At 42.1% G+C, this 24,868-nt stretch overlaps 1 protein-coding gene across 4 annotated transcripts in view; it reads right to left on the bottom strand.

Moving 5' to 3' along the window:
- LOC143300741 (uncharacterized) overlaps positions 1 to 24,868 on the bottom strand; it is a 105,167-nt gene that overhangs the window by 60,146 nt on the left and 20,153 nt on the right. For 2 of the 4 annotated variants that reach the window (XM_076614638.1, XM_076614648.1), the window contains exons 7-21: positions 23,833 to 23,900; positions 21,520 to 21,583; positions 17,122 to 18,073; positions 16,213 to 16,322; positions 12,274 to 12,341; positions 11,765 to 11,970; positions 10,374 to 10,476; positions 9,512 to 9,663; positions 8,415 to 8,922; positions 7,638 to 7,783; positions 5,605 to 5,737; positions 4,885 to 5,069; positions 3,291 to 3,408; positions 2,530 to 2,684; positions 1,536 to 1,664 (exon numbers count right to left, since the gene is read on the bottom strand). In XM_076614638.1, coding sequence (XP_076470753.1) covers positions 1,536 to 1,664; positions 2,530 to 2,684; positions 3,291 to 3,408; positions 4,885 to 5,069; positions 5,605 to 5,737; positions 7,638 to 7,783; positions 8,415 to 8,922; positions 9,512 to 9,663; positions 10,374 to 10,476; positions 11,765 to 11,970; positions 12,274 to 12,341; positions 16,213 to 16,322; positions 17,122 to 18,073; positions 21,520 to 21,583; positions 23,833 to 23,900 — 3,097 coding nt within the window. The remainder of the gene's footprint in view (positions 1 to 1,535; positions 1,665 to 2,529; positions 2,685 to 3,290; positions 3,409 to 4,884; positions 5,070 to 5,604; positions 5,738 to 7,637; positions 7,784 to 8,414; positions 8,923 to 9,511; positions 9,664 to 10,373; positions 10,477 to 11,764; positions 11,971 to 12,273; positions 12,342 to 16,212; positions 16,323 to 17,121; positions 18,074 to 21,519; positions 21,584 to 23,832; positions 23,901 to 24,868) is intronic. The other 2 variants (XM_076614657.1, XM_076614666.1) reach the window with 2 other exon arrangements.

The raw sequence follows: 24,868 nt of genomic DNA, 5'->3' as shown, positions 1-24,868 counted from the left end.
TACCCATTGTGTATTTCTCATCTTGGTGTACACACACACACACACACACAGATATATATATTATATATATATGTGTGTGTGTGTGTGTTTACGCCTACAGCCCTACTTAGAGAATAGGCGATTAACATGATTATTATTATTATCATCAGAATGATATACTTAGATATATTCGTGGGTCTTAAACAATGATTGTAAGGAACTGAAATCAGAAATTAAATGTGGAGGTACTGACACATTGGACACTGCACATTTATTGATTGATTTTTGTGTCTATTAATACATCTATGAATTTATTTAGTAGTGGTAGTTGTGACTGCAAACAATGTTAAGGAATTACTTTCTTCACAACAGATTTTTTCCTGTTTGAAACTCAGGCTGATAATCCAACGAACAGCGCCAAGGTACAGCGACAAACACTCAGGGCTGATTGGAGGGTGAGTAAAAAATCACGGTCCTTGGAAACCAACTTCCAAGTAGAGTGCATTACCACCAGGCCAATGATCCATGTAGCAACAGTAGCAGCAGTGGCAGCAGTAGAAACAATAGAAATACGGCGAAGAATATCATTTGCTCAACTTCCTTTACCTGTTTTTCAAATTCCAAACTAAATCTGACAGTTACCAGGTGTAATGCGAAACTTACTCACCTGGAAAAAAAGCCTTTTTTCAATAGTTGGTGCCACTTAACATTATTTAACATAGTGTTGAAAGGTTTATCTTTATACCATACATCTATCATTGTTGTTCTGTAGAAACACAGATATGATAATGATGATGAAGTGGATACGTGTACAGCAGTATCTATTGTACACCAAGCTCTAAGCGCTTTACAAACACGATTGATTTTCACAACAGGCTACCCACCAGGGTAGAGCCAACTAACAGCCACCACTATCGCTCATCATTCGTTTCCTGTGCCATTCAATCAGGTTTCAGCCACACACACACTCATACAGACATGTAACATTTTACATGTATGACAGTTTTTACCCCACCTTGAAGGCAGACATACCCCATTTTCGGGGCTGTACACGCTGGGTATTTTCTTTCCACCAAACGCTGACATGGATTTCAGATTCTTTAACGTGTGTATCATTATTTTGATCTTCTCTGTGTGTATATGCACGAAGGGGGTTCAGGCATTGTACACATGCTGACGTGAGAGATCGAAAAGATCTCTACCCTTAACCCACCAGGCACGACGGGGATCAAACTCCGGAAACTCGGGCGAGAAGCCAGCACTTTAACCATATGACTACCGCACCCGTCATATCGTTTAACTGTAGCATTATGACAGTCATACAATGCAGTAAGACAAGACACTGCAACTGAATACAATACAGTTCAACACAGATAAACACAAAACAGTCCTGCCAACTCTAGCCCGGCACATCATACCACAACGTAGCAATACAGTACAAACACAGACTACCATTTATTTCAAGAACTCTGTTTGCTTTTGGATTTTCACTACAGTTCAGTTATCATGGAGGCTGGCCCACGGTTTGATGTCATCATTTTCTGGGTGCTACTAACCAGGGTGCGGTGAGGAAGTAGTACCAGGTATGGGCCCTTTGCAGACGTACTCAGCAATGTACTTCAATGCATCTGGTGACTCACAAGGGGGTGTCTTGTTCAGATCAGCGATGAGGTCTATGTCCTTGTCTGCAGACCGGAAATACAAAACAATGACAGTGAGAAGGATCCGAGCATTTTAGTTACCCCATGATGAAATAATGTACACAGGAAACTCAGAAAAGCCACATACCTCTCTGCTAGCGTAGTGGTGATTTTTGTCTGAAGTGGAATGGGAATACAATCTTATATCCAACGTCTGTTAGTAAATACGATTGAATGAAGTAACACAACGACATAACAACACATCAACAACAGGGTCTAAATACAGATTTGAACATTCTCTTTCAATCTCACTGATCATCTCATGATTGAAAATAACGTTTATGAATAATACAAATTACATGTGTAAACTATGTGAAACATTAGAAAACGAGGAACACTCTCCAAAGAAATTCATTGTTTTCAGGTTTTCAGGACATAAATATCTACATCTTGGAGATCCACCACACTGGAATAACTGGATAATTTTGCGTGTTGAAAAATAATCCAATTTCGCTAATTCAGCAAACATGTTATTCGTGCTTTAAATACAGTATAATATTTCACACAGCCTTGTCAGAGAGACAGGCTGAATTTAGATACAGCACTGAAATGACCAAGCTGTCACAAATTAACTTAGAAACATTTATTACACACACACACACACACACACACAGGCGTGCGCGCAGGCGTGCGCACGCGCACGCACGCACACACAAAAATACAGAGAGAGAGAGAGAGAGAGAGAGAGAGAGAGAGAGAGAGAGAGAGAATGCACACAGTTCCTCCTTCCCCACTGGCGATAATTATCTTGAAGTGTACGCGTTTGCGAGAGTGTTATGTCTAGGCATTTTACTGTTCTGTGTATTACCAATTTTTTTTAAATTCTGGATAAACACAGAAATCTTCTCACGTTTGCACTGTTCAGTGGCATTGTAGCCCATGATCTGATCAGTGAAGACCCAGGTGTCATTGACTGCTACTGCCCTCACATCCTCAACATCACAATGGCCGTAACTCTTCACTTTGGCGATGAAGGCAGCGCACTTCAGGGCGTTTATGTAGTGGCTGAAACACACATTTGCCAGCAAAATGGATGCAAAGTCATCACCAAGCACAATAAGCAAAACAAGCATTATTAAGCCCAATCACTGAAACGCACATTACCAAAGTCAATTACTGAAACAACATTTATCACTATCCAGTAACTGAAATTCGTATTACCAAACCCAGTATCTGAAATACAAATTGACAAGAACAATGGGTGAAACGTATTTCCAAGCCCAATAACTGAAACGGGCATTTCCAAACCAAATATCTGAAACAAGTGTCATATTATCCAGTGTAGGTATTACTAAACCAAACATATGAAAGTCAATACAAAACCAAATAAGTGAAACAGACATCACTAAATCCAATACCTGATATGCGTAACCTTGGTGACACCTTGACACTTTGATGTCTTTCTTTACTTATACGCAAATTGATAGGAAGTGCAAAGCACTATGTTTTGAAGTTATGTGCCCTTGTCTCACCAAGAGTACCAGTAGTAGTTTGTTGTTTTACACAAGGCAGAAAGCTGAAATAGCATGAAATGTAGAAAAGGTCCAAGACAAACCGTCAATGATAAACAGAAATATCTTCAGTGGGTTTCAAAGAAAGGTGTCCACTCACTGGCATACTGATTCCAGGGTAGAAGCCATCTTTACTTCTCTGATAGAATCAGCACAGTCCCAGTACACCTTGCTCCACAGATCAGTCCACTTTGGACATTCAACCGGTGGCCCACTTCCTGTGTAACAAGAGAAGCTTTGTTAGCAATAAATAAGAGACTGAGTCATCTCAAACCACCAAGTCTGATAAGCAAAGCAATAACCAATGCATATTTGTGATGTGTTTGCAACCAAAAAAAACAATATATGTTTGTACCCAACAGCACTGAAATTACAAAATAAAGCATTCTTGATTAAAAAAACAAAAACAAATGGAACATTCACTTTTGAAGTTTGTGTATTACATTTGTATAATCTTAATCTATCCACTTTAATTACCTCTGGGTTTACATACAGCAATTCGTATGGACCCTATTTGTATTGATGAAAACATTCAAATGCTTTAATGGTTGAGATCCAAGCATTACCTATTTCATTCATAATGGTGTATAACGACATTACGATTACAATATGAGATACTTGCATAAACGCCTGCCCATTACAGAATTAGAACATTTCTTTTTATTCCAAACATGTGGTTGCCATGAGCAGACCTACTAAAGAAGTATGTAAGGTCTTTATGTGGTCAGGTCAGGTCTCTACCTGCCACAGGTACCATGTAACCCTGTGCTACCTGTCACATGTGGGCAGATGGAGCTCGATAGCCAGGGAAGGCAGTCCATCTAAGACAAGGAAAAGTCTGAAGTAAAACCCATGAAGTGCTAAGGAGACCTTACATACTACAATGTGAAAATCACTGAAATGATAAAACAAACAACAACAAGAGAGGCAAGGCCTTCAAGACTCACTTGTGATACACTTTAAAAAAAAATCCAAGCTTTTTATGTATTGAGCATAATTTCAAAATGTAATGTTTAAGATGAGAAAGATCAGTTTAAAGCAAATTAAGTCCCCTAGCATTAATCACAGAGTAATTTCCCTTTTTTACACTCTGCACCAAAACGTTTGCAAAATAAATAAAACTTCCATGCTTAGCAAAAGAAGTTCCTGTTTGAACAAAAAATGATAATAATGACTGCTCTTGTTGTTGGGTCAGAATGTCAGATCAAAGTGCCAAGCTTAGAGAATACAAAAAATATAAATATAACAGTAAATGCAGTTTGCATATAATTAGGCTTCATTTATTATTTTTTTGTGCCCATCCCAGAGGGGCAATATTGTTTTAAACAAGATGACTGGAAAGAACTGAATTTTTCCTATTTTTATGCCTAATTTGGTGTCAACTGACAAAGTATTTGTAGAGAAAATGGCAATGTTAAAGTTTACCACGGACACACAGACACACACACACACACACATACACAGACAACCGAACACCGAGTTAAAACATAGACTCACTTTGTTTACACAAGTGAGTCAAAAAAGGAGGCCTCTTTACATGCTAAGATTAAGCAGAGGAAGTCACAAAGTGAATAACTGTTGATGCGTAAGTGACATATTCTGTGCATCTCTAAACAGACACCCACACTCCCACATACAATTATTAAAGAATTCAAACATAAAATGAAACACAGAACAAACAAAACCCTGTTCACCTCCAGACTGGTCACAGGAGAGGATCCGACGTATCATCTGATCATTAGTGCCGGGCATGATGTCCACGTGCAAGATCTTCTTCATCGTGATGACGAAGGACAGGTGCTCGATGAAGGCTCGTCTGGTCTCCCCGTCAGTGCACCCACTTGCCTTACTGACGCACTGAATGAACTGCTCTGCAATTCTGGTCGTTCAGACAACACCATCACCTTTAATCAAGTTTCAAACGTAATCACAGAACAAACAGTTCAAAAATTACTGCCAAGCAATAAAACATCGTGAATTTCTTGAGCTGTGGCCCAAGGATTAATCGTTCTTTATTCAAGAACACTGAGATGGTGTTTACGTATATTTGTAAAAAAAAAAGAAAAGAAAATGTAAACTAGCTCAAATCTGAGTTACGATTTTATGACACTACCATTGGGTCACTATGCTAAAGCATTTGGAAATCTGAAACAGTGTAGTAGTCATAAACCTAGTTGACAGACACAAAGAACAACAATACTTTGCAAAGACTCTTGTAAAATTTGACGAATGGTTTTGTCAAAACTATGTTCAGACAAAATGTATGGTTTCTCAGATGTGAGTAAGTATTTTTATATATTCTAGTTTGGTTTCTGTTCAATATAAAAACAGTTAAAAAAAACTATAGCCAAAAAGAAAGAAAAGAAAACAAAAGGCCAAAACACGATCATTGCTGTGCAAGCCAGTATACTTACTCACAGACCTGGCTGACCGGGATCATTTCTGGAGAATAGAAGTATCCGATGTACTGACCACAAGAGTCCAGTACGTGCTGGTCAGTTAGGTTGTAGCACTTGTCTGGTCCATGGGACAGTCTCCCGGTGTACTCTGCAAATGAATCACATCTTGTCCACTTAAAGGCAGCCTCCCTACCACCTGTTTGCCACTGACCACTTTGTGTCGTTATCTGTCAACGGACTCAAGACACTGATCTCAGTACAACGAAAAGGGTGGGAGCTATTTGGATAGATAGAGGTTCAGCCCTCATGTTTTCAATTTAATATGATGATTCTGATAAGAGTAAAACTGGGGTTGATATCATGGGTTATAGTCACAGTGGTCACCTCATGTCACTAGGAGAGAGAGAGAAGAGAGAGACAGAGAGAGAGAGAGAGAGAGAGAGAGAGAGAGAGAGAGACAGACAGACAGACAGACAGACAGACAGAGATGGATCGTCCTACACACAGACAGTAGACCATCTGGTTTGTTTGTTGTTGTTTTTTTCTTTCCTTTTTTTTTCCTTTGCAACGTGGAGGAAGTTTGGATGCACGGCAAAATTCTTCTTCCTTCGTGGACTGCAACTCCCACGTTCACTCATATGTACACGAGTGGGCTTTTACGTGTATGACCGTTTTTACCCAGCCATACTCCGTTTTCAGTGGGTGTGCATGCTGGGTATGTTCTTGTTTCCACAACACAATGAACGCTGACATGGATTACAAAATCTTTAACGTGCATATTTGATCTTCTGCTTGCGTGTACACACGAAGGGGGTTCAGGGACTAGCAGGTCTGCACATAATTATGTTGACCTGGGAGACTGGAAAAATCTCTGCCCTTTACCCACCAGGCGCCATTACCGAGATTAGAACCCAGGACCCTTATATTGAAAGTCTAACACTTTAACCATTTGGTTACTGCGCCCGTCAGATGCACGGCAAACATTTCCTATTGTGTTCTTGCATGCTCAAACGTGATCCAGTTTATCCCCAAGATTCAGTTGCACCGTGTGATACCGTGAAGAACGAACCTCATAGCAAAACATCGGCACCAGAAATACTAAAGTGGAGGCGATTGGCAGAACCGGACACACCGTGCACACCAAAGAGGAAACTGCCACAGATGTCTTTGTCAAAACGTCATGAATTAGTGATGTTTCACCATAGTTTTTCGAAGAGGTTTTCAGCTCTTATATAAAAATACCAATAAGTATTAGTGAAATAAAAACACATTAATGCTAAGAGAACTTTCAAAACTATTATGGACAACTTGGACAGAAAACTACAAATGGTCATCATTTAATGCAAATACATTTTGTGTTTATGTGTGGCGTTGGTATTGATCACTTCTGTGGTTGTGCATTCTTAAACTGGGCGTTTCCTGTAGAAACAAACTCTACAAAACTTAAACAACAAACCTAAAAATACTAATTTGAAACTATGTTCACCTCAATCATGCTAAATGTCAAATCAAATGAAGCATATTCACCATATACCATGCATGCAAATCCCAGAAGCAATTAATAAGATGTTTGATAAAAATGAGAGACTAACAGAGCTTCTTCTATTTCACGTGGTATAAATGGGGAAAAAAGAGTGACATGATATCACTTAAACCCCAAAGTAATCAACAAAGATCTTTATCTCCATCATCTTAATTGTATAATTAAGCAATTCTAGTGCATTGTTGTAGTGGATTCATTTATATACAAGCGCCATTTGTCAGGCCTCTCAGAATCGGGCTCTACATCTATTAACTGCCTGAATTTGCATAATTTCAAGAACAAACACTGCGCTGCTGGTTTCATGAATGCCTTTTTCCAGCTATGTTTCACCTGCTCCTAAAAGAAGTAAATAGGTTTTGTTTGCTTTTTGATACTGAGTTGACTGAAATAAAGCATATATGATGTACCAGCAAGGCCACAGATGTTAAACATCATTTCTGCAAATTGCACACACAGAAACAAGCACTGGCATGATACAAGCTGAACACACTGAATAAGCACATACCAAGACATTGCCTAGATTCCTTGAACATGTCCGATGAAGCAGAGTAGTTCTGGTTTGTCAAAATATGAGACACATTCTGAGAGTCACACTGTACACCCACAGATTTCAGAACTGACAAGACGTGGCTAGTCCTCTTGATGGAAGCTCTGGAAATCAGAACAAAAGACACACATGAAAAAAACATCTAAGCATTAAAGTTTGGTCGTATGGTATTAATGTAGAATCATCTTCGAAAATGATGGCTCGTGAAGAGCGAACATATCACAGAATGGAGTCTGCTGCCTTTTATTTTTGCCAGCGGAAGAATACTATCAATGTCTGTAAATGCACATAATGACAACCCCCCGCCCCCCAAACCCCCCCCCCCCCCCCCAAAAAAAAAAACGCCCCCCCCTGCCCCCCCCCCCCCCCCCCCCCCCCCCAAAAAAAAAACCAAAAAAAAAAAAATCACTTATATTGGAGGGATATGATTTTGAAGAGGCGTGAGATTGTGGCAAGGGTACACACACGAAGTATGCGTGCATGCATGCAAGCATGTGTGTGTGAGTGCATGTGCCTGTATATTTCTTTCTTTTATTGAACATGCAGTCAAAACTGAAATTTTAAACGGCCCTCCCCGACTTTCATTCCTACCCTTTCCAATTTTCCTGTTATTAAAACTGCCTTCTTTTTTTTAAAAGCATTTTTCAAAATTTTGGTTTTGTTTCGAGTGCAATCAATTCCATAACATAAGTCAGAAACAAATCATGTGCATGGACTGCATTGATATGAACTCACGTGCAGGGGTTAGGAGGATAGTCATCATGCCATTGGTCGCCATCTTGAGAGTGTCCAGGGGAGGAGGGCCGCTGAGTGTGGTCACCACCTTGAGAGTGTCCAGGGGAGGAGGGCCGCTGAGTGTGGTCACCACCTTGAGAGTGTCCAGGGGAGGAGGGCCGCTGAGTGTGGTCACCACCTTGAGAGTGTCCAGGGGAGGAGGGAAACCATGTGTGGTCACTACCTTGAGAGTGTCCAGGGGAGGAGGGAAACCACGTGTGGTCACTACCTTGAGAGTGTTCAGGGAAGGAGGGCCACCCAGGGGGTGGAGACATGGTGCTGGAATGGGGAAAAGATGACCACAAAGGTGGTGTAAACGTTGAGGTGTGATGGGGGATGGATGAGGTCCAAGAAGGTGGAAACGTGGTGGTGTGGCCCATGGGAACATACTGGGCGATGAAGACGAGGATTTCTGGATTTTTACACATCGCAGTGCTGCCCAGTTCCACTGGGAATTTGAAACTGGATTCTGTAACATCACATTTATAGAATTAACAAACATCATGCTGCCGCTCACAACGATGACAACGACAACGATTAATCATAATGAGGCCTATATTTAAGTCAACGGCATGCATATAAAGCAGCTATATACACCCTCTCCCTCACTCTCTATCTGACAAAAACAACTGTCCTCACATTTGCCCAAATACTCACAACATCTACCACACTCATGTAATTCTCTGCACTGTCGTCTTTTTTTTTTCTTTCTGCCACATCTCTCTGATGGTTTAATCAGACTGATATGCTTTACCTGGAATTGAGATGCATTTCCGTTCTTATTTCTACTCTTAAGACATTCAAGAAATTTAAGAAAAAATCTAAAGCACACTTTTTCAGACTGAGCCAAAGGACTTCTGTCGCACGATACTTTTCGTAATCTCAAGTGATTTAAGTGACAGTCTTGCCACAGAACCGAACCATTAGCCGGACAGAAGAAACAACTGAGATGCTGGCTGATAAATGGCACATGTCACTGAGGTTGAACAGACAGGAAGACAAGATATCACAGCTGTTTGAGCAACAACAACAAAAACCAGTCCAGACTTCAGTCTTACCTGGGCAGACGCGTCGCACGTCTATTCCTTTCGCCTGCTGATGTACAAAACTCTGATCCTGATGTGTCCTTTGGTGGATCTGACTCACACTGCAGCTCCGGTTCTGGGTGTGCAGAATCAAAGCAGCACACTTGATCGTGTTGGCGTAGAGTCTGAAGATAATAATGCACCGTTACAGTTTGGTCAGTCACAATATACAGAAGACTCTGTACTCCTTGACAAGTATCTTACTGTACAGAAAATGTAGAGGGCATGCAAAAACATTTCGGACTCAATAAAGCTGAACCAGTCAGGTAAAACATGTTAACTCTTTATCGAGTCTTATTGAACACTTCTTGTATTGCAATGAAACATCATCCTGATCCAGAAATAATAGAAATGATTAAAATTGTATTTTCATAGCTCTGAATCTTGTGGAGATAACAAATGAAAGCTATTGCATACAATTCACATGCACATATAATACTAACAGTAGTAAAAGTAAAAAAAGAAAAAAAGATGAAAAACTTATAATTACATCAAGAAAATGGGCGAAAGAATAGATCTCTGAGCTTGAACAAAAGGAAAACTGGTCTGGAAGGAGGCGGGTTCTAAGGTTTTGACAAAGCAAAGAGGGAGCTCGTTCTAAGTATTCATGCCAGATGCAGAGAAACTGGGACTACCAATTGTGAACTATTCAAATCTGGAAATATGTAATCAGAGTTGATCTAAAACTGGTGAACGGTAAAGGTACACGGGCCTCACACACACACACACACACACACACACACACTCACACACACACACACACAGGGTGAGGGTTTGGGGGGCTCAGACGTAAGTGGTTATGAAAGTTTGATCTGAGCCCATCTGTCATACTCACAAGCAAGCATCGTGTTGATTGTCAGCTTTCATCAGCTGGATGTAGGTCATTGAACAACTCCGAGACATGACTTTCTGCACTTCTGCCCAGTCAGGACAAGCACCTGCATATCAGACAACATGGTAATTGTATAGTTTAAGTTACTGTATTCCTAACAGCAGGGAAGAAAAAAAACAACAAAAAAACACGCTGACCATGCTGTTCTGGAGCATGTCACACAACAAAGAAAGCAGTGCGTGCCACAGGCAAGGGGCTACGTTCATGTCACGTGGCCTGTTTCCTGATCACCAAGTGCAGACTGCTGAACATAGACCATGGCCTTGTTCATCGCATTATTACATAATGGTAATGTTGGATGCTGGGTGAAAGGCTGGAACAGATCGCAGCTTACGACACGTTGTCAATGCTTCCCTGGCTTAGTTGTCTTCTGACATTGTTGGTTTCTATAGCCAACATTGTCTTCTGCTGGATTTTCCTGTATTTCTTATGTGTGTGTTGCTTTCTGTGGATAACTGATCTGTGAGTGTTGGTTTCTATGAATAACAAATCTTCTATGAATAACAGATCTTTCAGTGTTGGTTTATGTAGATTGGAGATCTCTTTGACCGTTTTTACAGACAGATATTCTGTGAGTATTGGTATCTATGGGTAACAGATTTTCTGTTTGTGTTGGTTTCTATGGAAACATATCTTAGGTGAATATTGGTTTCTAAGGATTACAGATCTACTGTGAGTGTTGGTTACTATGGATTACAGATCTTCTGTGAATGTTGGTTTCTATGGATTACAGATCTTCTGTGAATGTTGGTTTCTATGGATAACATATCACATGGGTGTTGGTTTCTATGAGTAATAGATCCTCTGTGAGTACTGGTTTCCATGGAAAACATATCTTTTGTGAAGGACAGTCACTGTAGATAATAGGACTTCTGGAAGTGTTGGTTGCACGTGTCAGTGGGTTTTCTGAAGGGTTGTTCTACATGGCCAACAGGTCATCTAGAAGTGATGGTTTCCGCGGAAAACAGGTCTTTTGGAAGTGTTGCTTGATAAGTCATCATTCTTAGATTATTTTCGAAAACATTGATCTTAGGCCTAATTCGGAACAAATCCCCGTTTCCATCCATTGTATTTTAGCAGTATCTTTATTCCCAGATTTCATTTTTTCCATATTGTGTCATTATAATATTTCTTGAAGTGGATGTTGATATTATAAATGTGTCTGACTAGCCCCTTCTCTTCCAATCACACACACACACACACACACACACACATACACAAACTCACACACACGCATGCACGCACGCTTACACACACACATGCACGCACGCATGAACTTTAAGTGCCCATATCATATACATTAAGAAACACTTCTCCAAAAGAACAGCATGTACCCTTGTATGGCCTGAAGTCAGGTCTGGAGAAGCTAAGAGCGGGGACGTTGTTCTCCTGGAAGCGCTGACGCCCCTGCTGGAAGTAGGTGAGCATGGCAGACCCAGAGTCCATGAACAGCAAATCATGGACTGCCAGCTGGTTGACATCCTCCAGAGAAGACCTGGGCCTCAGGAAGAAGTTCATCTCCACCACCACACTGCCTGGACTGTGGTGGGGTGGAGGGATGTGTGTGGGGGGTGGGGGTGGGAATAATCATGTGGTTAGAAACTGGTATGAAACTGGTCAGGGATATCGCTGATGCATGAGTACACAAAATACGGAATGAACATCAGACGATATGTATTCCTTTACACAATAATTATCTGAACTGAGGGGATACAATAAATCAATAAAGTTAAAGCTAATGGGAACAAATTATAAATAAAGTCAGATATACTATTTTAAAGGAAGCATATCACACACACACACACACACACAAACGCACGCACATTCACGCTGAAATACTTACTATGCTGCTGTCATCTTGGCATGGTTGAATACGGGCCCGGCATCACTGAGATTCATGTACGATGCCACCTGAACAATGAATAAGTAGAGTATTGTTTTGAGTAGGAGTTTTATTCTCTTCTCTGTTGTTCTATTGGCAATGATGAGCATACCACATGAAAACAATATTGCACCTCTGGGATGGGCACAAAAAAATAAAAAAAGAAGCAAAATTATATGCAAACCACCCCCGAAAACGGAGTATGGCTGCCTACATGGCGGGGTAAAAACGGTCATACACGTAAAAGCCCACTCGTGTGCGTACGAGCGAACGTGGGAGTTGCAGCCCGCGAACGCAGAAGAAGAAGAAGAAGAAGAAGAAGATATGCAAACCAAATTTACTGTTATATTTATATTTTTTTTTATTCTCTAAACTTGGCACTTTGAGCTGATATTCTGACACAACAACAAGAGCAGTCATTTTTATCAATTTTTGTTCAAACAGGAACTTTTTTTGCTAAGCATGGAAGTTATATTTATTTTGCATGTCTTTGGTGCAGATAGTAAAAAAGGGAAATTAATCTGTAATTAATGCTAGGGGGCTAATCTGCTTTAAACTGATCTTTCTCATCTTAAACATTACATTTTAAAATTATACTCAATACATAAAAAAGCTTAGGCCTATGTGTTGTACTCTCAGTGTACAGGGCTTTCACTATGTTCATTCGCCCAAGTGGTCTTTTTCGGAAAATACTAAAATCAATACCACGAGTGGACTTTATAGATCTATTGGCTGAGCCCTGAAGGTCATGGGCAAAAATCAACTGCGTACACATATTTATGCGTATTCAAAGCGCCTGCTCATATTCTTCGCGAACGCGAACAATGCCATTTTGTTTCAAGTTGTTGACCTGCCCGATCAATCCTATATTCAATCCGGGCGACAATACACGATAACATGTGATGGAAAGTTGAAGAAGGAGACCGTTAAATATTTCTTCAGAGAAAGATTTGTGAACGCCTCGTCACTTACTGGATTATGCCCCAAACTGCCATAAAAATATCCATAGAATCAGTCCGAATTCACAGTTGAAAATAATAAACCATGAGAGTTAATACCCTTGAATTGATGGAACGCAAAAATTTCCAGTCTTGATTTTTCTCAAAATGAAGCCCTTTTCACTTCATACAACGTTTAGAAGTACTTGTACTTGGCTCTACATGTTATTAGTTTAACAAAAATACTCAATTTTCACATCAACTTGAAAACTATAAAACTAGAATGAACATAAAAGAGAAAATTGAATCGACCGTGTCAACCGGGTGTAACTAAACTTGGACATCTATCTAGATCCAGAGAAAACGGATAAATGTTGCAGTGTCATTGCAGCGATAGCCACGTCTCCTTTACCGCAGACTTAAAAAGAATTTGTAATTGCCCTTAAAGACTTTTTGAATGCCCAAGATACACCAGAATAATATGATTTAAACAGCGTCCTCACTGGCAATACCGCAATACGGATTTATCGCCCTTTAAAAAAGCATATTTAAGTATTTTGTTTTTGAAAGTCAGTTAAGTAGCCACGATAGTGTAATGGGTAAGACAGTTTCTTCTCCCCCGAACACGCTGGGTTCGAGTCTGCCGTTAGGACTTTTTTTTTTTCTTTTTTCTTTTTCTTGTAACCCGAAGCTTTGTAATAACAAATACAGAACACATTTTAACGATTACATTAAAAAAAAAAAAAAGTCTTGAAGGCCTTGCCTCTCTTGTTTCTTTTTTTTTTTTTTTTATATCGTCTTTCATTCAGCAAACATGTCAACACTTTCTCTTTCAGAGGTAATAAAGTATTCTTGTATCTTGTAACTATAATCATCACTTTCCTTTACATTTTACGATTGACGATTCCCTCTCGAGTATGTAATACCACTGATTGTTCTTAAACACAACGTAACATTAAAAGCACGAAGGAGCAAACATCCCCTCTCTCTACCCGACCCCGTTTCCCCGTTACTGCCCATTTGCTAACGATAGAGATTTTTGTGTGTGGCCAAGTGCACTTTGGTTCCTTTTCATACACATCACGGCGCATGTTGTAGCAGACAACATTTCGCAATTGACCTGTTGGTTTTAACTCGCGCATTAATACAGACGCAACGTCATCAAGTTAAAAAATAAATTGAAACCCAATCCTATACAAATGCTCCAAACATTTATTAAACTAAATCTGTGTATCATTCACAGCCAGGGTATGTCTGTTGTGCTTGCACACGTATGCATCAGTTAGAATCTTATTTAGATTTTATTTTTTATTTTTTGTGGGCCAAACTGGTTTGAAGCTGAAGGTTACGTCATTTTAGTTCTTCGTCACATTTTAATGCTGCATTCTTTAATCTTATATCATTTTTCTGTGATCGCTTGTTGACAAGCCACAAGCCTACTGATATGATGTGCGGAAAGAAAACAACCAGACATTTATTTACAAGATACAAAGCAGATTATCATTGTGGACAGAACGACAATCACCGCTTCACACATCTGGCATTTCTGGCCTGCTTGACCCAATTGAAATCTGTGTTTCTGACACCCACTACTTAAGTAATCATCCGTTTCATCGGATCAGAAAACTACAAGTTTTATATACTGGCAGAATTCCTTCTTTAAGATTATGCTATTTGTGTTTGCCTATATTAAACTCAATTAACACAATTAGCGATTTTCAGCTACGAACAAGTTAAAAATGCTATGTGACTTAAATCAAGATTACGAATTCATCTTTAATGATCAACACTTCATCTCATATTCACTGGAAAGGCTGAGTTGAGCACTTTCATCTGCGACCAATCCGACGTAAATCGGTTCACGGATAAGTAGAAATCTATCCCTGAACACCGTGTGCACAGACAAACAACTTATCAAAATATTGAGCCCAACAGTCTCGTTTTGGAATGTCATCCACGGCGCTGCCTGTGTGGTTCGTGTGGTCAGTATAATTAGCTGTGAGGCATCAAATGGGCACACAACCACCACATCACAACAAACAAACAGCCCTACAAACCATACAACCACAATCCTCTCATAACAACAAACGAACCCATGAACAACAACTACAACCCTGAAAGAAGAACAAAGCACAAATAACCCTCACCCCCCAAGAAAAAAAGAAAAGAAAAGAAAAACAAATAAAATAAACATTCTACCAAAATGACCCCTAAAGAAACAGCTTGACCTTAAGGGCACAACCAATAGGATTACGTCAAACTCCACTTACAGGGCAGTCTCCGAATTTACCTATCTGCCTGCGGCGAAATAGCCTCCTCCGTGTGTGTGTATATGTGGTGTGTGTGTCCCTAAAGGTCAGCGTCTCACTGCATCTCTGTAAGCCGACTGCCTGTGTTATGTGCTGATAGCAGGCCTATAAGTCGGTAAACTTTGTCAGAAGAATTGCGTCGTCGCTCTGTGACATTTTCATTATGCATAATGTAACGTTCCCTCATGTCATTATGATGTGCTGTTGCAACAGACAGGCCTGCAGGCTATCATGTAACACCGACAGGCAGACTCTAGCAATGAACTTTTCACTTTCGTCCAGAGAACCTGTCGCCACGGAAGCAGCGTCAAAACACTCCACTTTGTTCTTGTAGACCAGAACTCTGGTTGGCCCACAGTTTTTTCTTGCCTCAAAAGTCGTACTGAAATCTATTTTCGCGTACATGCGTACTCCAGTTCAAAACGGCGTACACATTACGCCAAAATCGTACTGGTAAACAGGTATGCGTTGTAATGTATTCGTGTATGAGAGAATCTGATCAATAGTGATCTGACAAAACGATCTAATATTGCCTCCCCCTCTCTCTCGTCGCCATGCACACACACACACACACACAGAGGAACTGACGCAAGTAACCATTTCAACACCATATGATAGCACAATAAACAGACTCCCCTCTCTTTCTGGCCTACCTCTGATTCCACAGACTGAGCCAGCTGCTGGAACTCAACACTGCTGGTGTTGTACAGCTCTGTCCGCCACACTGTGTCCTCCAGGGTCAGACTGCCTGTCATCACGGGGTCTGAAACCACCACAGAGAGCACGTGCACAGTGTGGGAAATCAGTGCTTCCGTTCTGCTTCACACAAGTGACTGGAAGGGACGGGGAGAAGAAGAAGGAGAAGAGACAGACAGATAAGAAAGAGAGAGAGAGAGAGAGAGAGAGAGAGAGAGAGAGAGAGAGAGAGAGAGAGAGAGAGAGAGAGAGAGAAACAACAGACAGACATACAGAGAGAACTCAGGAACTCCAGAATGTCGCAAAGAGTTCAGAGAGACAGAAACAGACAGAGACAAGAGACCTAGAGACAGACAGACAGAGAAGGAAACAGAAAGAGACAGAAAGAAATAGACAAACAGACAGACAGGTGGACAAGCAGACAGAGAGCGGGGTACTTGTGACTTAACTTCGGATGCATCCACTGTTATTGACTACCTCGGCACAATACGATGTACATTTTCGACAATAATATGTCCCAGACTGCCTGCAAATTATCATTGATATCTAACCAACAAATCCACCATCTGCACCCGACCCCCCATCCCCCCACCATCCCATTCCTCCCACATTCAAGTACTAGTTCTGTAAGCTATTCAGGCTGGAAGAAATGTGACTTCAGCACATCAATCTAAAATCGCCGCCTCAAGACTTAAAGATTTTTTCACTGTGCTCCATTCAAGAAGACATGATGAAATAAAACAAAATAAGATAAAGTGAAATAAAATAAAACAAAAGGAAATAAATAGAATAGAATAAAACAGAAACAAAATAAAGTAGAATAAAATGAAGAAAATCAAACAACATGACAGCAGTCGATGTCTTACCGTCTCCGTCGTCTTCAGCACCTGGCGTGGTTGATGCCAGACTTGTCAGGACTGTCGTGAGGTCGTCACTGGAAGTAGTGGTGGTGACAGGAGGTGCAGCTGATGTTGTTCTGTTTGGCTGGGCAGCGGAGGAGGAGGGGGAGGTGGTGGTGGTGGTGGTGGTGGTGATGGTGGTGGAAGGGGTGGTGATGGTAGAGGTGGGTTCGGTAGTAGCGGCTGGTGGGATGGTGGTGGAAGGGGTGGTGGAGGTGGAAAAGGTGGTGGTGGTGTCAGCACTGGTAGTGGAAGGGGTGGAGGAGGCGGAAAGGGTGGTGGTGGTGGTGTCAGCACTGGTAGTGGAAGGGGTGGAGGAGACGGAAAGGATGGTGGTGGTGTCAGCAGTGGTAGTGGAAGTACCGGCAGTGGTAGCAGGTGGGGTGGTGCTGGTGGTGGATGGGGTGGTGGTGGTAGTAATGGGTTCGGCAATGGTAGTGGTGGTAGTAGTAAGTTCAGCAGCGGTAGTGGTGGTCGTAGTGGGTTCGGCAGTGGTAGTGGTGATAGTAGTGGGTTCTGCAGTGGTAGTGGTGGTAGTTGTGGGTTCGGCAGTGGTAGTGGTGGTGACGGTGGTGGTAGTGGTGGGTTCGGCAGTGATAGTGGTGGTAGTGGTGGGTTCGGCAGTGGTAGTGGTGGGTTCGGCGGTGGTAGTGGTGGGTTCGGTAGTGGTGGGTTCGACGGTGGTAGTGGTGGGTTCGGCAGTGGTAGTGGTGGGTTCGGTAGTAGTGGTGGTAGTAGTGGTGGTAGCGGTGGTGGTTGTGGTGGTGGGCGCAGCACTGGTAGAAGTGGTAGTAACGAACTTGACGGTGACTGATATGGCCTGAATGTCCACGATGAAAGCGGTCTGGTTGTTTTCCTTCAGCTTTCTTGTTCCTCCAATGATGGCTTCTTGAAATCGTTCCGGTTCTTTTACCAATTTCTGTAATGATAAAGGTTTGTGATATAGCAAGCAAAACAATGTAAAATGCGTCATTAAAAGTAGATACCATTATTTCCATATTCAGTTCACGTATTCAATCGCCGTATTCAGAATTCGTGAATTTGTAACCCTGCGCATAGATGCCGAAATAAAGGAGGCGAAGTAAGATAACGACTTACAGCGGTCGTGAACTTGCACTAACGTGCCAGTGACCAGTAATTTTTATTGACACAGCAATGGTGCAACATCAGGGGGAAATAAGCGTCATGAACAAAACTACTTTTTTAACCAACTGCCGCAAAAACAGGCAGCACTGATTCACGGCCCATAGCCTACTGTTTTGAAAGAATAACTGACAAGGTTAGGTTTGCTGTCGTTGTCGACATTCATCAATACTCATAAAACAAAATCAGGATTGCGTTATTTAATTTCTTAAATTTGTTTTTACTATAAATCGAACAGGCTACTGGACAGGGCAACCAACGCTGAGGAACAGAGGCCCGAAACTTCCAGAAATATTTATCAGGCACGGCCATTGTTCGTACTGTTGTACTGCCCCATCTTCTGTGTGAGTCTTCCGCGTAAAGTCTGAAGTCTGCAGTGCTCTTTTAGACGCATTAATCTCAGGTCGCCCGCTCTGTTGCTCACTGCACAGGCACACCCAGGATCAGACACTCAATTTGTGGAAGTCCCAACGCCAGCAGTCCACAGAAAGCTTTCAATGTTACGTCGCCATGAGGCCACCTGGAAGACATCACCACGCAGTACTTCCGAATCATTTTGGCTTTGTTTAGCTGTGCCCGTTCTGATTTAACATACACAAGACACCTGCCAAGCCACGTACAATAACTACGCATTCGTGGAGCCAGTCTAAATGAGAGTCTCCACAACGGAGCATGCTGCTGCGTCCTTCAAAACACAGCCAGTCCCTATGAATCTGCTGAGACTGGTAGGCAGTTTTGATACAAACTCGTAACAGAGAAATCCAAAACGAGGTCATAGGAACAACGGGGCGCCAAGGGCTCTAGAATTTGAGACACTGTTTCATTTTGGCTTGATATCATGTGAAGGGGCTGTGCTCTACATTTTCTTGAAAAAACCTTTCATAATATATTCCGGCGTTAACCAAGACCGAGATACACTAAGACATGCGAAGTGTTGGTCGAGAAATTTCAGTTTCACAATCCAAATACGTATCCACTTACCCGTCAAGTTGATAATATTCCATGGCGTGGTTCCAATTTGCCCACTGAACCACAAAGCGCATTCAGTTCTCGGAACCCCCAACAATGATATGTATCAATGTCATCATCATGTGTGTACCTCTTATAAGATTCAAACCCAAACTTCGAAGTTGTCGAGCCGTGAAAGCAAAGCGCAATGTCAGTGCGGCTGCTTGAAGTAAAGTCACGTGAACTTCATCTTTATCGTCAAGCTATTTCAGAAGTGATTAACCAGTCAGTAAACGATGTTTTATTGGTTTTTGTGGCGAGGAATGTTAGATATGAGATGTGATACACCGCAACACTTCTGCCCCAGTTCTCTACCTACTATTCTGCTGTAAACACTTAAAAAAAAAAAATTCTTCTTATATGTGGACATGGTGTGTTGTTCGTCCGTCGGGATCGACGAGGGCCATCTAGTCATCCTGGGGGTGGGTGGGTTGGGCTCTGTGGGTGCGCAGATGACTGGTCAGGACAATCCGCGCACGGAAGGTTCTGACGCAGTGTGGACAGGGGATGGTGGCGGCTGTCGGGGACTTGCTGGCACTGCTTTTCCTGCTTTTCTGCGATGGGAACAGTGTTGATGACAGCGTTCAGATCCTCGTAGAACTTGTCTTTGATCTCATCCGGGTTGGTCATGGTGGGCGCGTAGGCGCTGACAATGGTGGTAAACTTCTTCCCGTTGCATAAAGGGAGTTTCATCGTCATCAGGCGATCGTTCACTCCTTTCGGGGGGCCAGCCAGCTTGCCAACAAGGGTTGTCTTCACTGCAAAGCCAACTCCAGCCTCACGTCTCTCCTCAGGTCCGCGACCACTCCAAAAGAAGGTGTAGCCTGTGCCTCGCTCACAGAGTTCGCCTTCTTCTGCCAGTCTGGTCTCACTTAAGGCAGCGATGTCGATGTTGTACCTGGCTAGTTCACTCGCAATAAGTGCTGTGCGTCTCTGTGGTCTGAGTCGCCTCTGTCCAGGGGCGTACGCACGTTCCATGTGGCAATGGTCAGTGGGGTGCTCCTTGTTTTCTTCTTTCTTTTCTTTGTGTGTCGACCACTTGAGTAGGGTCCCCGTCAGCCGCGGTATGCTCACTTGGGTGGTGTGGAGCAGGCAATGTTTAGGACACCTTTTCTAGCCCCTTCCTCATGCCATGGAGGTGAGCAGTGCTGTCCTGAAGAGGGCTGCTCAGTCGTTCAGGGGGCTGCCGATCTCCACCGCTGCTCCAGTCGGTGAAAAACGATCCTATGGCCTGAGCCGCCTGTGTGCAGGTTCGCGGCTACGACTGCCAGTGTACCCACACCTGTCGCTTCGTCACTCGCCTGTCGCCACAGGGCTTGGGGAAAATGATGGTATGGGATGAAGGATGACTGATGACTTGCACGATGACTTTGTTTATAGTGAGGAGGAGTTGCGCATCTTCGACCTCACTCTCTTGTCCGAGACCATCTGTATCCAGTGGCAAAACGAGGTCAAGACGACTGGAGATAGAAACGGATGCAGTGGATGACCAGGATGTCCTATGTGCCTCATCCTGCCCTCAGCACTCCACAGTGCTCTGCTGCAACAGCCTTCCTCTCCGTTGGACCATGAAGGTTTCTTACGCAGAGTCCGCCGGATCCAGTCTCCACATGCTTGGGTAGACAAGCCCTAACTCACCGAGGGTTTGAGACCCGTCGGCTACCGTCACCTAGTTTAGCCAGCCTTTCACAGCCGTTGCCCCGGGGTTGGGCGCTGCCGCATGCTAGCAGATTCTAGGACCCATAGGTGAGAACTGGGTGCCGGTGGGGACCAATAGAGGATGAACCACTCCCGGAAGAGCGTGACAAGCCCCCCTCTAGAGGTACTACCCCTCCCGTGCACCCCCTAACCCCATGGTACCATGGCATGTATGACCAAGAAATTTGCAGATACACTGTGTAGATGTGAAACGGCAGACAACGCATGAAAAAACAACAACAGAAGCTGTGTGAAACCCTAGCGTCACCTGGCAAACTCTTCCGAGTCTTTTCTGGATCGTCACTAAACATGAAAGTTTTTGTCAAACAACCAGAACGTAAATGATGAGTTTTGCTTTGACGGTGCTTCACCCATGCAATCATCTCTTTCACTGGAAAAGAATCACATGAAACGTTATAATGAACAAGCCAATAAATCTGTAAATAAATAACTTGGTGATCCAAGCAATTTATCACTCTTGGGCCGAAGAACAAAGTTGTAACAACAAAGGCTCACCTTAACTTCTTGTATGACTTTCTGTAGAAAATGTACGATGAAGTCAGTAATCAGGCTCCCGTTCCTGCAAGAACACGGTTCAACCAATTATTGTAATACAAAACTACTTGTGTTTGATTCAAACACACACACACACACACACACACACACACACACACACACACACACACACACACACACACACACACACACACACACACACACACACGTGATGAAACAACGCCACATACAGCTCACACAAAATAATGCACATTTGATCTGGGCATTTCAAACCAACTCAGAATAAGAATTGCCCGCGAATTTATCTTATTTCATTTCTTTTGCAGCATGTGACATAATCCTCTTTTTTTCTTCTTCTTCTTTTCTACATCCCATGTGATGTTTGTGCTGTTTGGAAGATGATAAAGAACGCTTTTGTAAAAGGTTTGGTAAATGTTTGTCAAATTCCGTCGTCTGTCAACGTGTGTTGAATGTTGGTACAATGTGTTGACTGTGTGTTTTAAGTTGTTTGAGTGTTCTGAGGTTCAAAAGCTCAAAAGTATATTGATTACTTTTTTTTTTCATTGTGTGTTGAAATATCAAAGTTGATTTTCAAATCTTTGATAAGGAGTGTCCCAAGAGTTAACTGGCTTCTCAACCATTGGTAGTAAAACGCTTGTTAGAATTCTTTACCAAAGCTTTTCATTTTTTTGACCGGCGCAATAGACGAATGGTTAAAGCGTTGGACTTTCAATCTGAGGGTCCCAGGTTCGAATCTCGGTAACGGCGCCTGGTGCGGTGGGCAAAGGGTGGATATTTTTCCGATCTCCCAGGTCAACATAATTGTATGTGCAGACCTGCTAGTGCCTGAACCCCCTTCGCTTGTATACGCACGCAGAAGATCAAATACGCACGTTAAAGATCCTGAGATCTATGTCAGCGTTTGGTGGGTTATGGAAACAAAAACATACCCTGCATGCACACCCCCGAAAACGGAGAATGGCTGCCTACACGGCGGGGTAAAAACGTTCATGCACGTAAAAGCCCAGTCGACTATATAGGAGTGAATGTTGGAGTTGCAACCCACGAACGAAGAAGGAGAAGAAGATTTGTTTATATTTTCTGCTAGCTAAAGGAACTGTCAGACGAGTTGTTTGAGTCGTACGGTGGAGGGGGATCGGCCGAATCTGACGTCAAACGGATTATGTTTCATTCACCCTGACCGGACGGACCTCCGGGACGGCTGTAAGTGTAAGTGCCCCAGTCCACCAGTCCCTTTCCAAATAAACAATACCATCTTCCGGACGGATACATCCCCATCCTCCGGACAATGGACGCCTCTTTTAAGGGCTAACTCCTATTACTTGGTGCATGTGTGCGTGCTTGAAATCTAATTGAATGACACAGGAAACAAATGATGAGCGCCCAGTGGCAGCCGTCAGTCGGCTCTACCCAGGTAGGCAGCCTGTTGTGCAAATGACCCCGTGTTTGTGAAGCGCTTAGAGCTTGGTCTCCGACCGAGGATAGGCGCTATATAAATGCCCATATCACTCAATCGATTACTTCATCATCATCATCATCATCATCTCCTTCTTCTTGATTTTCTCACTGCTTTGTTGTTATTAATGGAATATTCCAGTTACTATTTTCATCCGTCGTTTTTGTTATTTTTATCTTATTTGATTTCATCTGTTTAAAATTGTAAAAAAAAAGGTCTATACTCTGCCTTATTCTTTACCCATTAAAGATTCAATCAATTAACCAATCAATCAATTAATCAATCGACCGATCTTGTTCTTCTTCTTCTTCTTCTTCTTCTTTGGGCTTAAATCTGTGAAGAATCATTTGGGCGCCGCACGGAAGAACTTTTCATCAAATGCCTCCATCTCTGTGGGTTGTGTGCCAAAGCCATAGTATCTGCAGATCGTTTCCTCGACCATTATGTAAACGTGTTAGTTTATTGTTATCATTATTTCTTCTTTTTGTTTTTTGTCATGTCTTCCCCTCTGTCTTCCTCACTCAACAGTTCTGTGGAGGACTGTTTTATCAACACCACAGGATCTTGTTATGTGGCCATGCCTGTTCTAAACTGGCGGCAAAAACAAAAATTAATACGGTCGTGTCCGAAGCTCGAAGTGGAAACAAACAACTAACCGAACCTTACCAAGGGCGTGGTATACTAAGGGTGCTATTTTGTACAAGAAAGAAATGGCGAACCCCAACAGTACCTATGGATTTTACGGCATGACATTTCTGCCCTTAGACAAGAATAATACAAGACGTCGTGTTCACACAGTTTGAAATACTGGAATAATGGAGTAACGGACTACTCACCTAAAGCGTGTGACTTCGACGTAGTCGATCATTCCGTCGACATCAGAGTTCCTCAATGTGAGGTCTAGCTGTAAGAAGGAAGAAAAGTAAGAGATTAACTTCTGACTGAAAAAGCCCAATAAAACACACACACGCGTGCGCGCGTGTGCGCGTGCTCTCTTTCCCGATCTCTCTTCCTCAACTGCTACACACACACACACACACACACACACACACACATGTATATATACATATATATGTATATATATTATATATATAATATATATATATATATATATATAATATATATATATATATATATATATATATATATATATAGAGAGAGAGAGAGAGAGAGAGAGAGAGAGAGAGAGACGTTTTGACGAATTTATGGAGTCAGTAGTTTCCATTTGTCTGCAGAAAACAAGTTACAAAACGTTAATATAGACTTTGGATATAGATACCTATCGGGTAACATTGTTTTTTCGAATATCAGAAACATGGGGCAGTCTATGATAAAACAAAATGTATATATGTCGAATTGTCTGTTAATACGATCTTCTCTTAAAATTCCATTTCAATTTCAATTGAGATTTCAAAATTCCCATTTTAAGTGTTAAAAAGTGTTTATTATATTCACACACACACACACACACACACACACACACACACACACACACACACACACACACACACACACACACACCAGAGTGTATCCCATAATACTCTCGTTAAAAACAGTCGCGAACAGTCACTACTCAATGCCTTTAAATGTAAGCGTATACTTTCAGAGTCCCTGTTGTGAAAGGATGCTTACATAACACATCTTGCTACAGATCAGGCATCTTAAAAAAAAAAGCATGCCTACCCACAAAATGGACTCCTCACTACAACCGACTCTGATAATAATATCAGCGACATTGCTGAAGTGAAAGATTGCCCTCTTCTCTCGACAGCAACCACCCCCTTCTTGAATCAGTCACTTTGGAACATTCCTTTGGCCCTTCAACGAACACATTCTCATGGCACGGGCACGTTGGTCAGTAGGTGATGATGA

The sequence above is a fragment of the Babylonia areolata genome, chromosome 2 (genome assembly GCF_041734735.1).
Source record: "Babylonia areolata isolate BAREFJ2019XMU chromosome 2, ASM4173473v1, whole genome shotgun sequence".
Taxonomy (NCBI): domain Eukaryota; kingdom Metazoa; phylum Mollusca; class Gastropoda; order Neogastropoda; family Buccinidae; genus Babylonia; species Babylonia areolata.
This window is presented reverse-complemented; position numbering and strand designations above follow the sequence as displayed.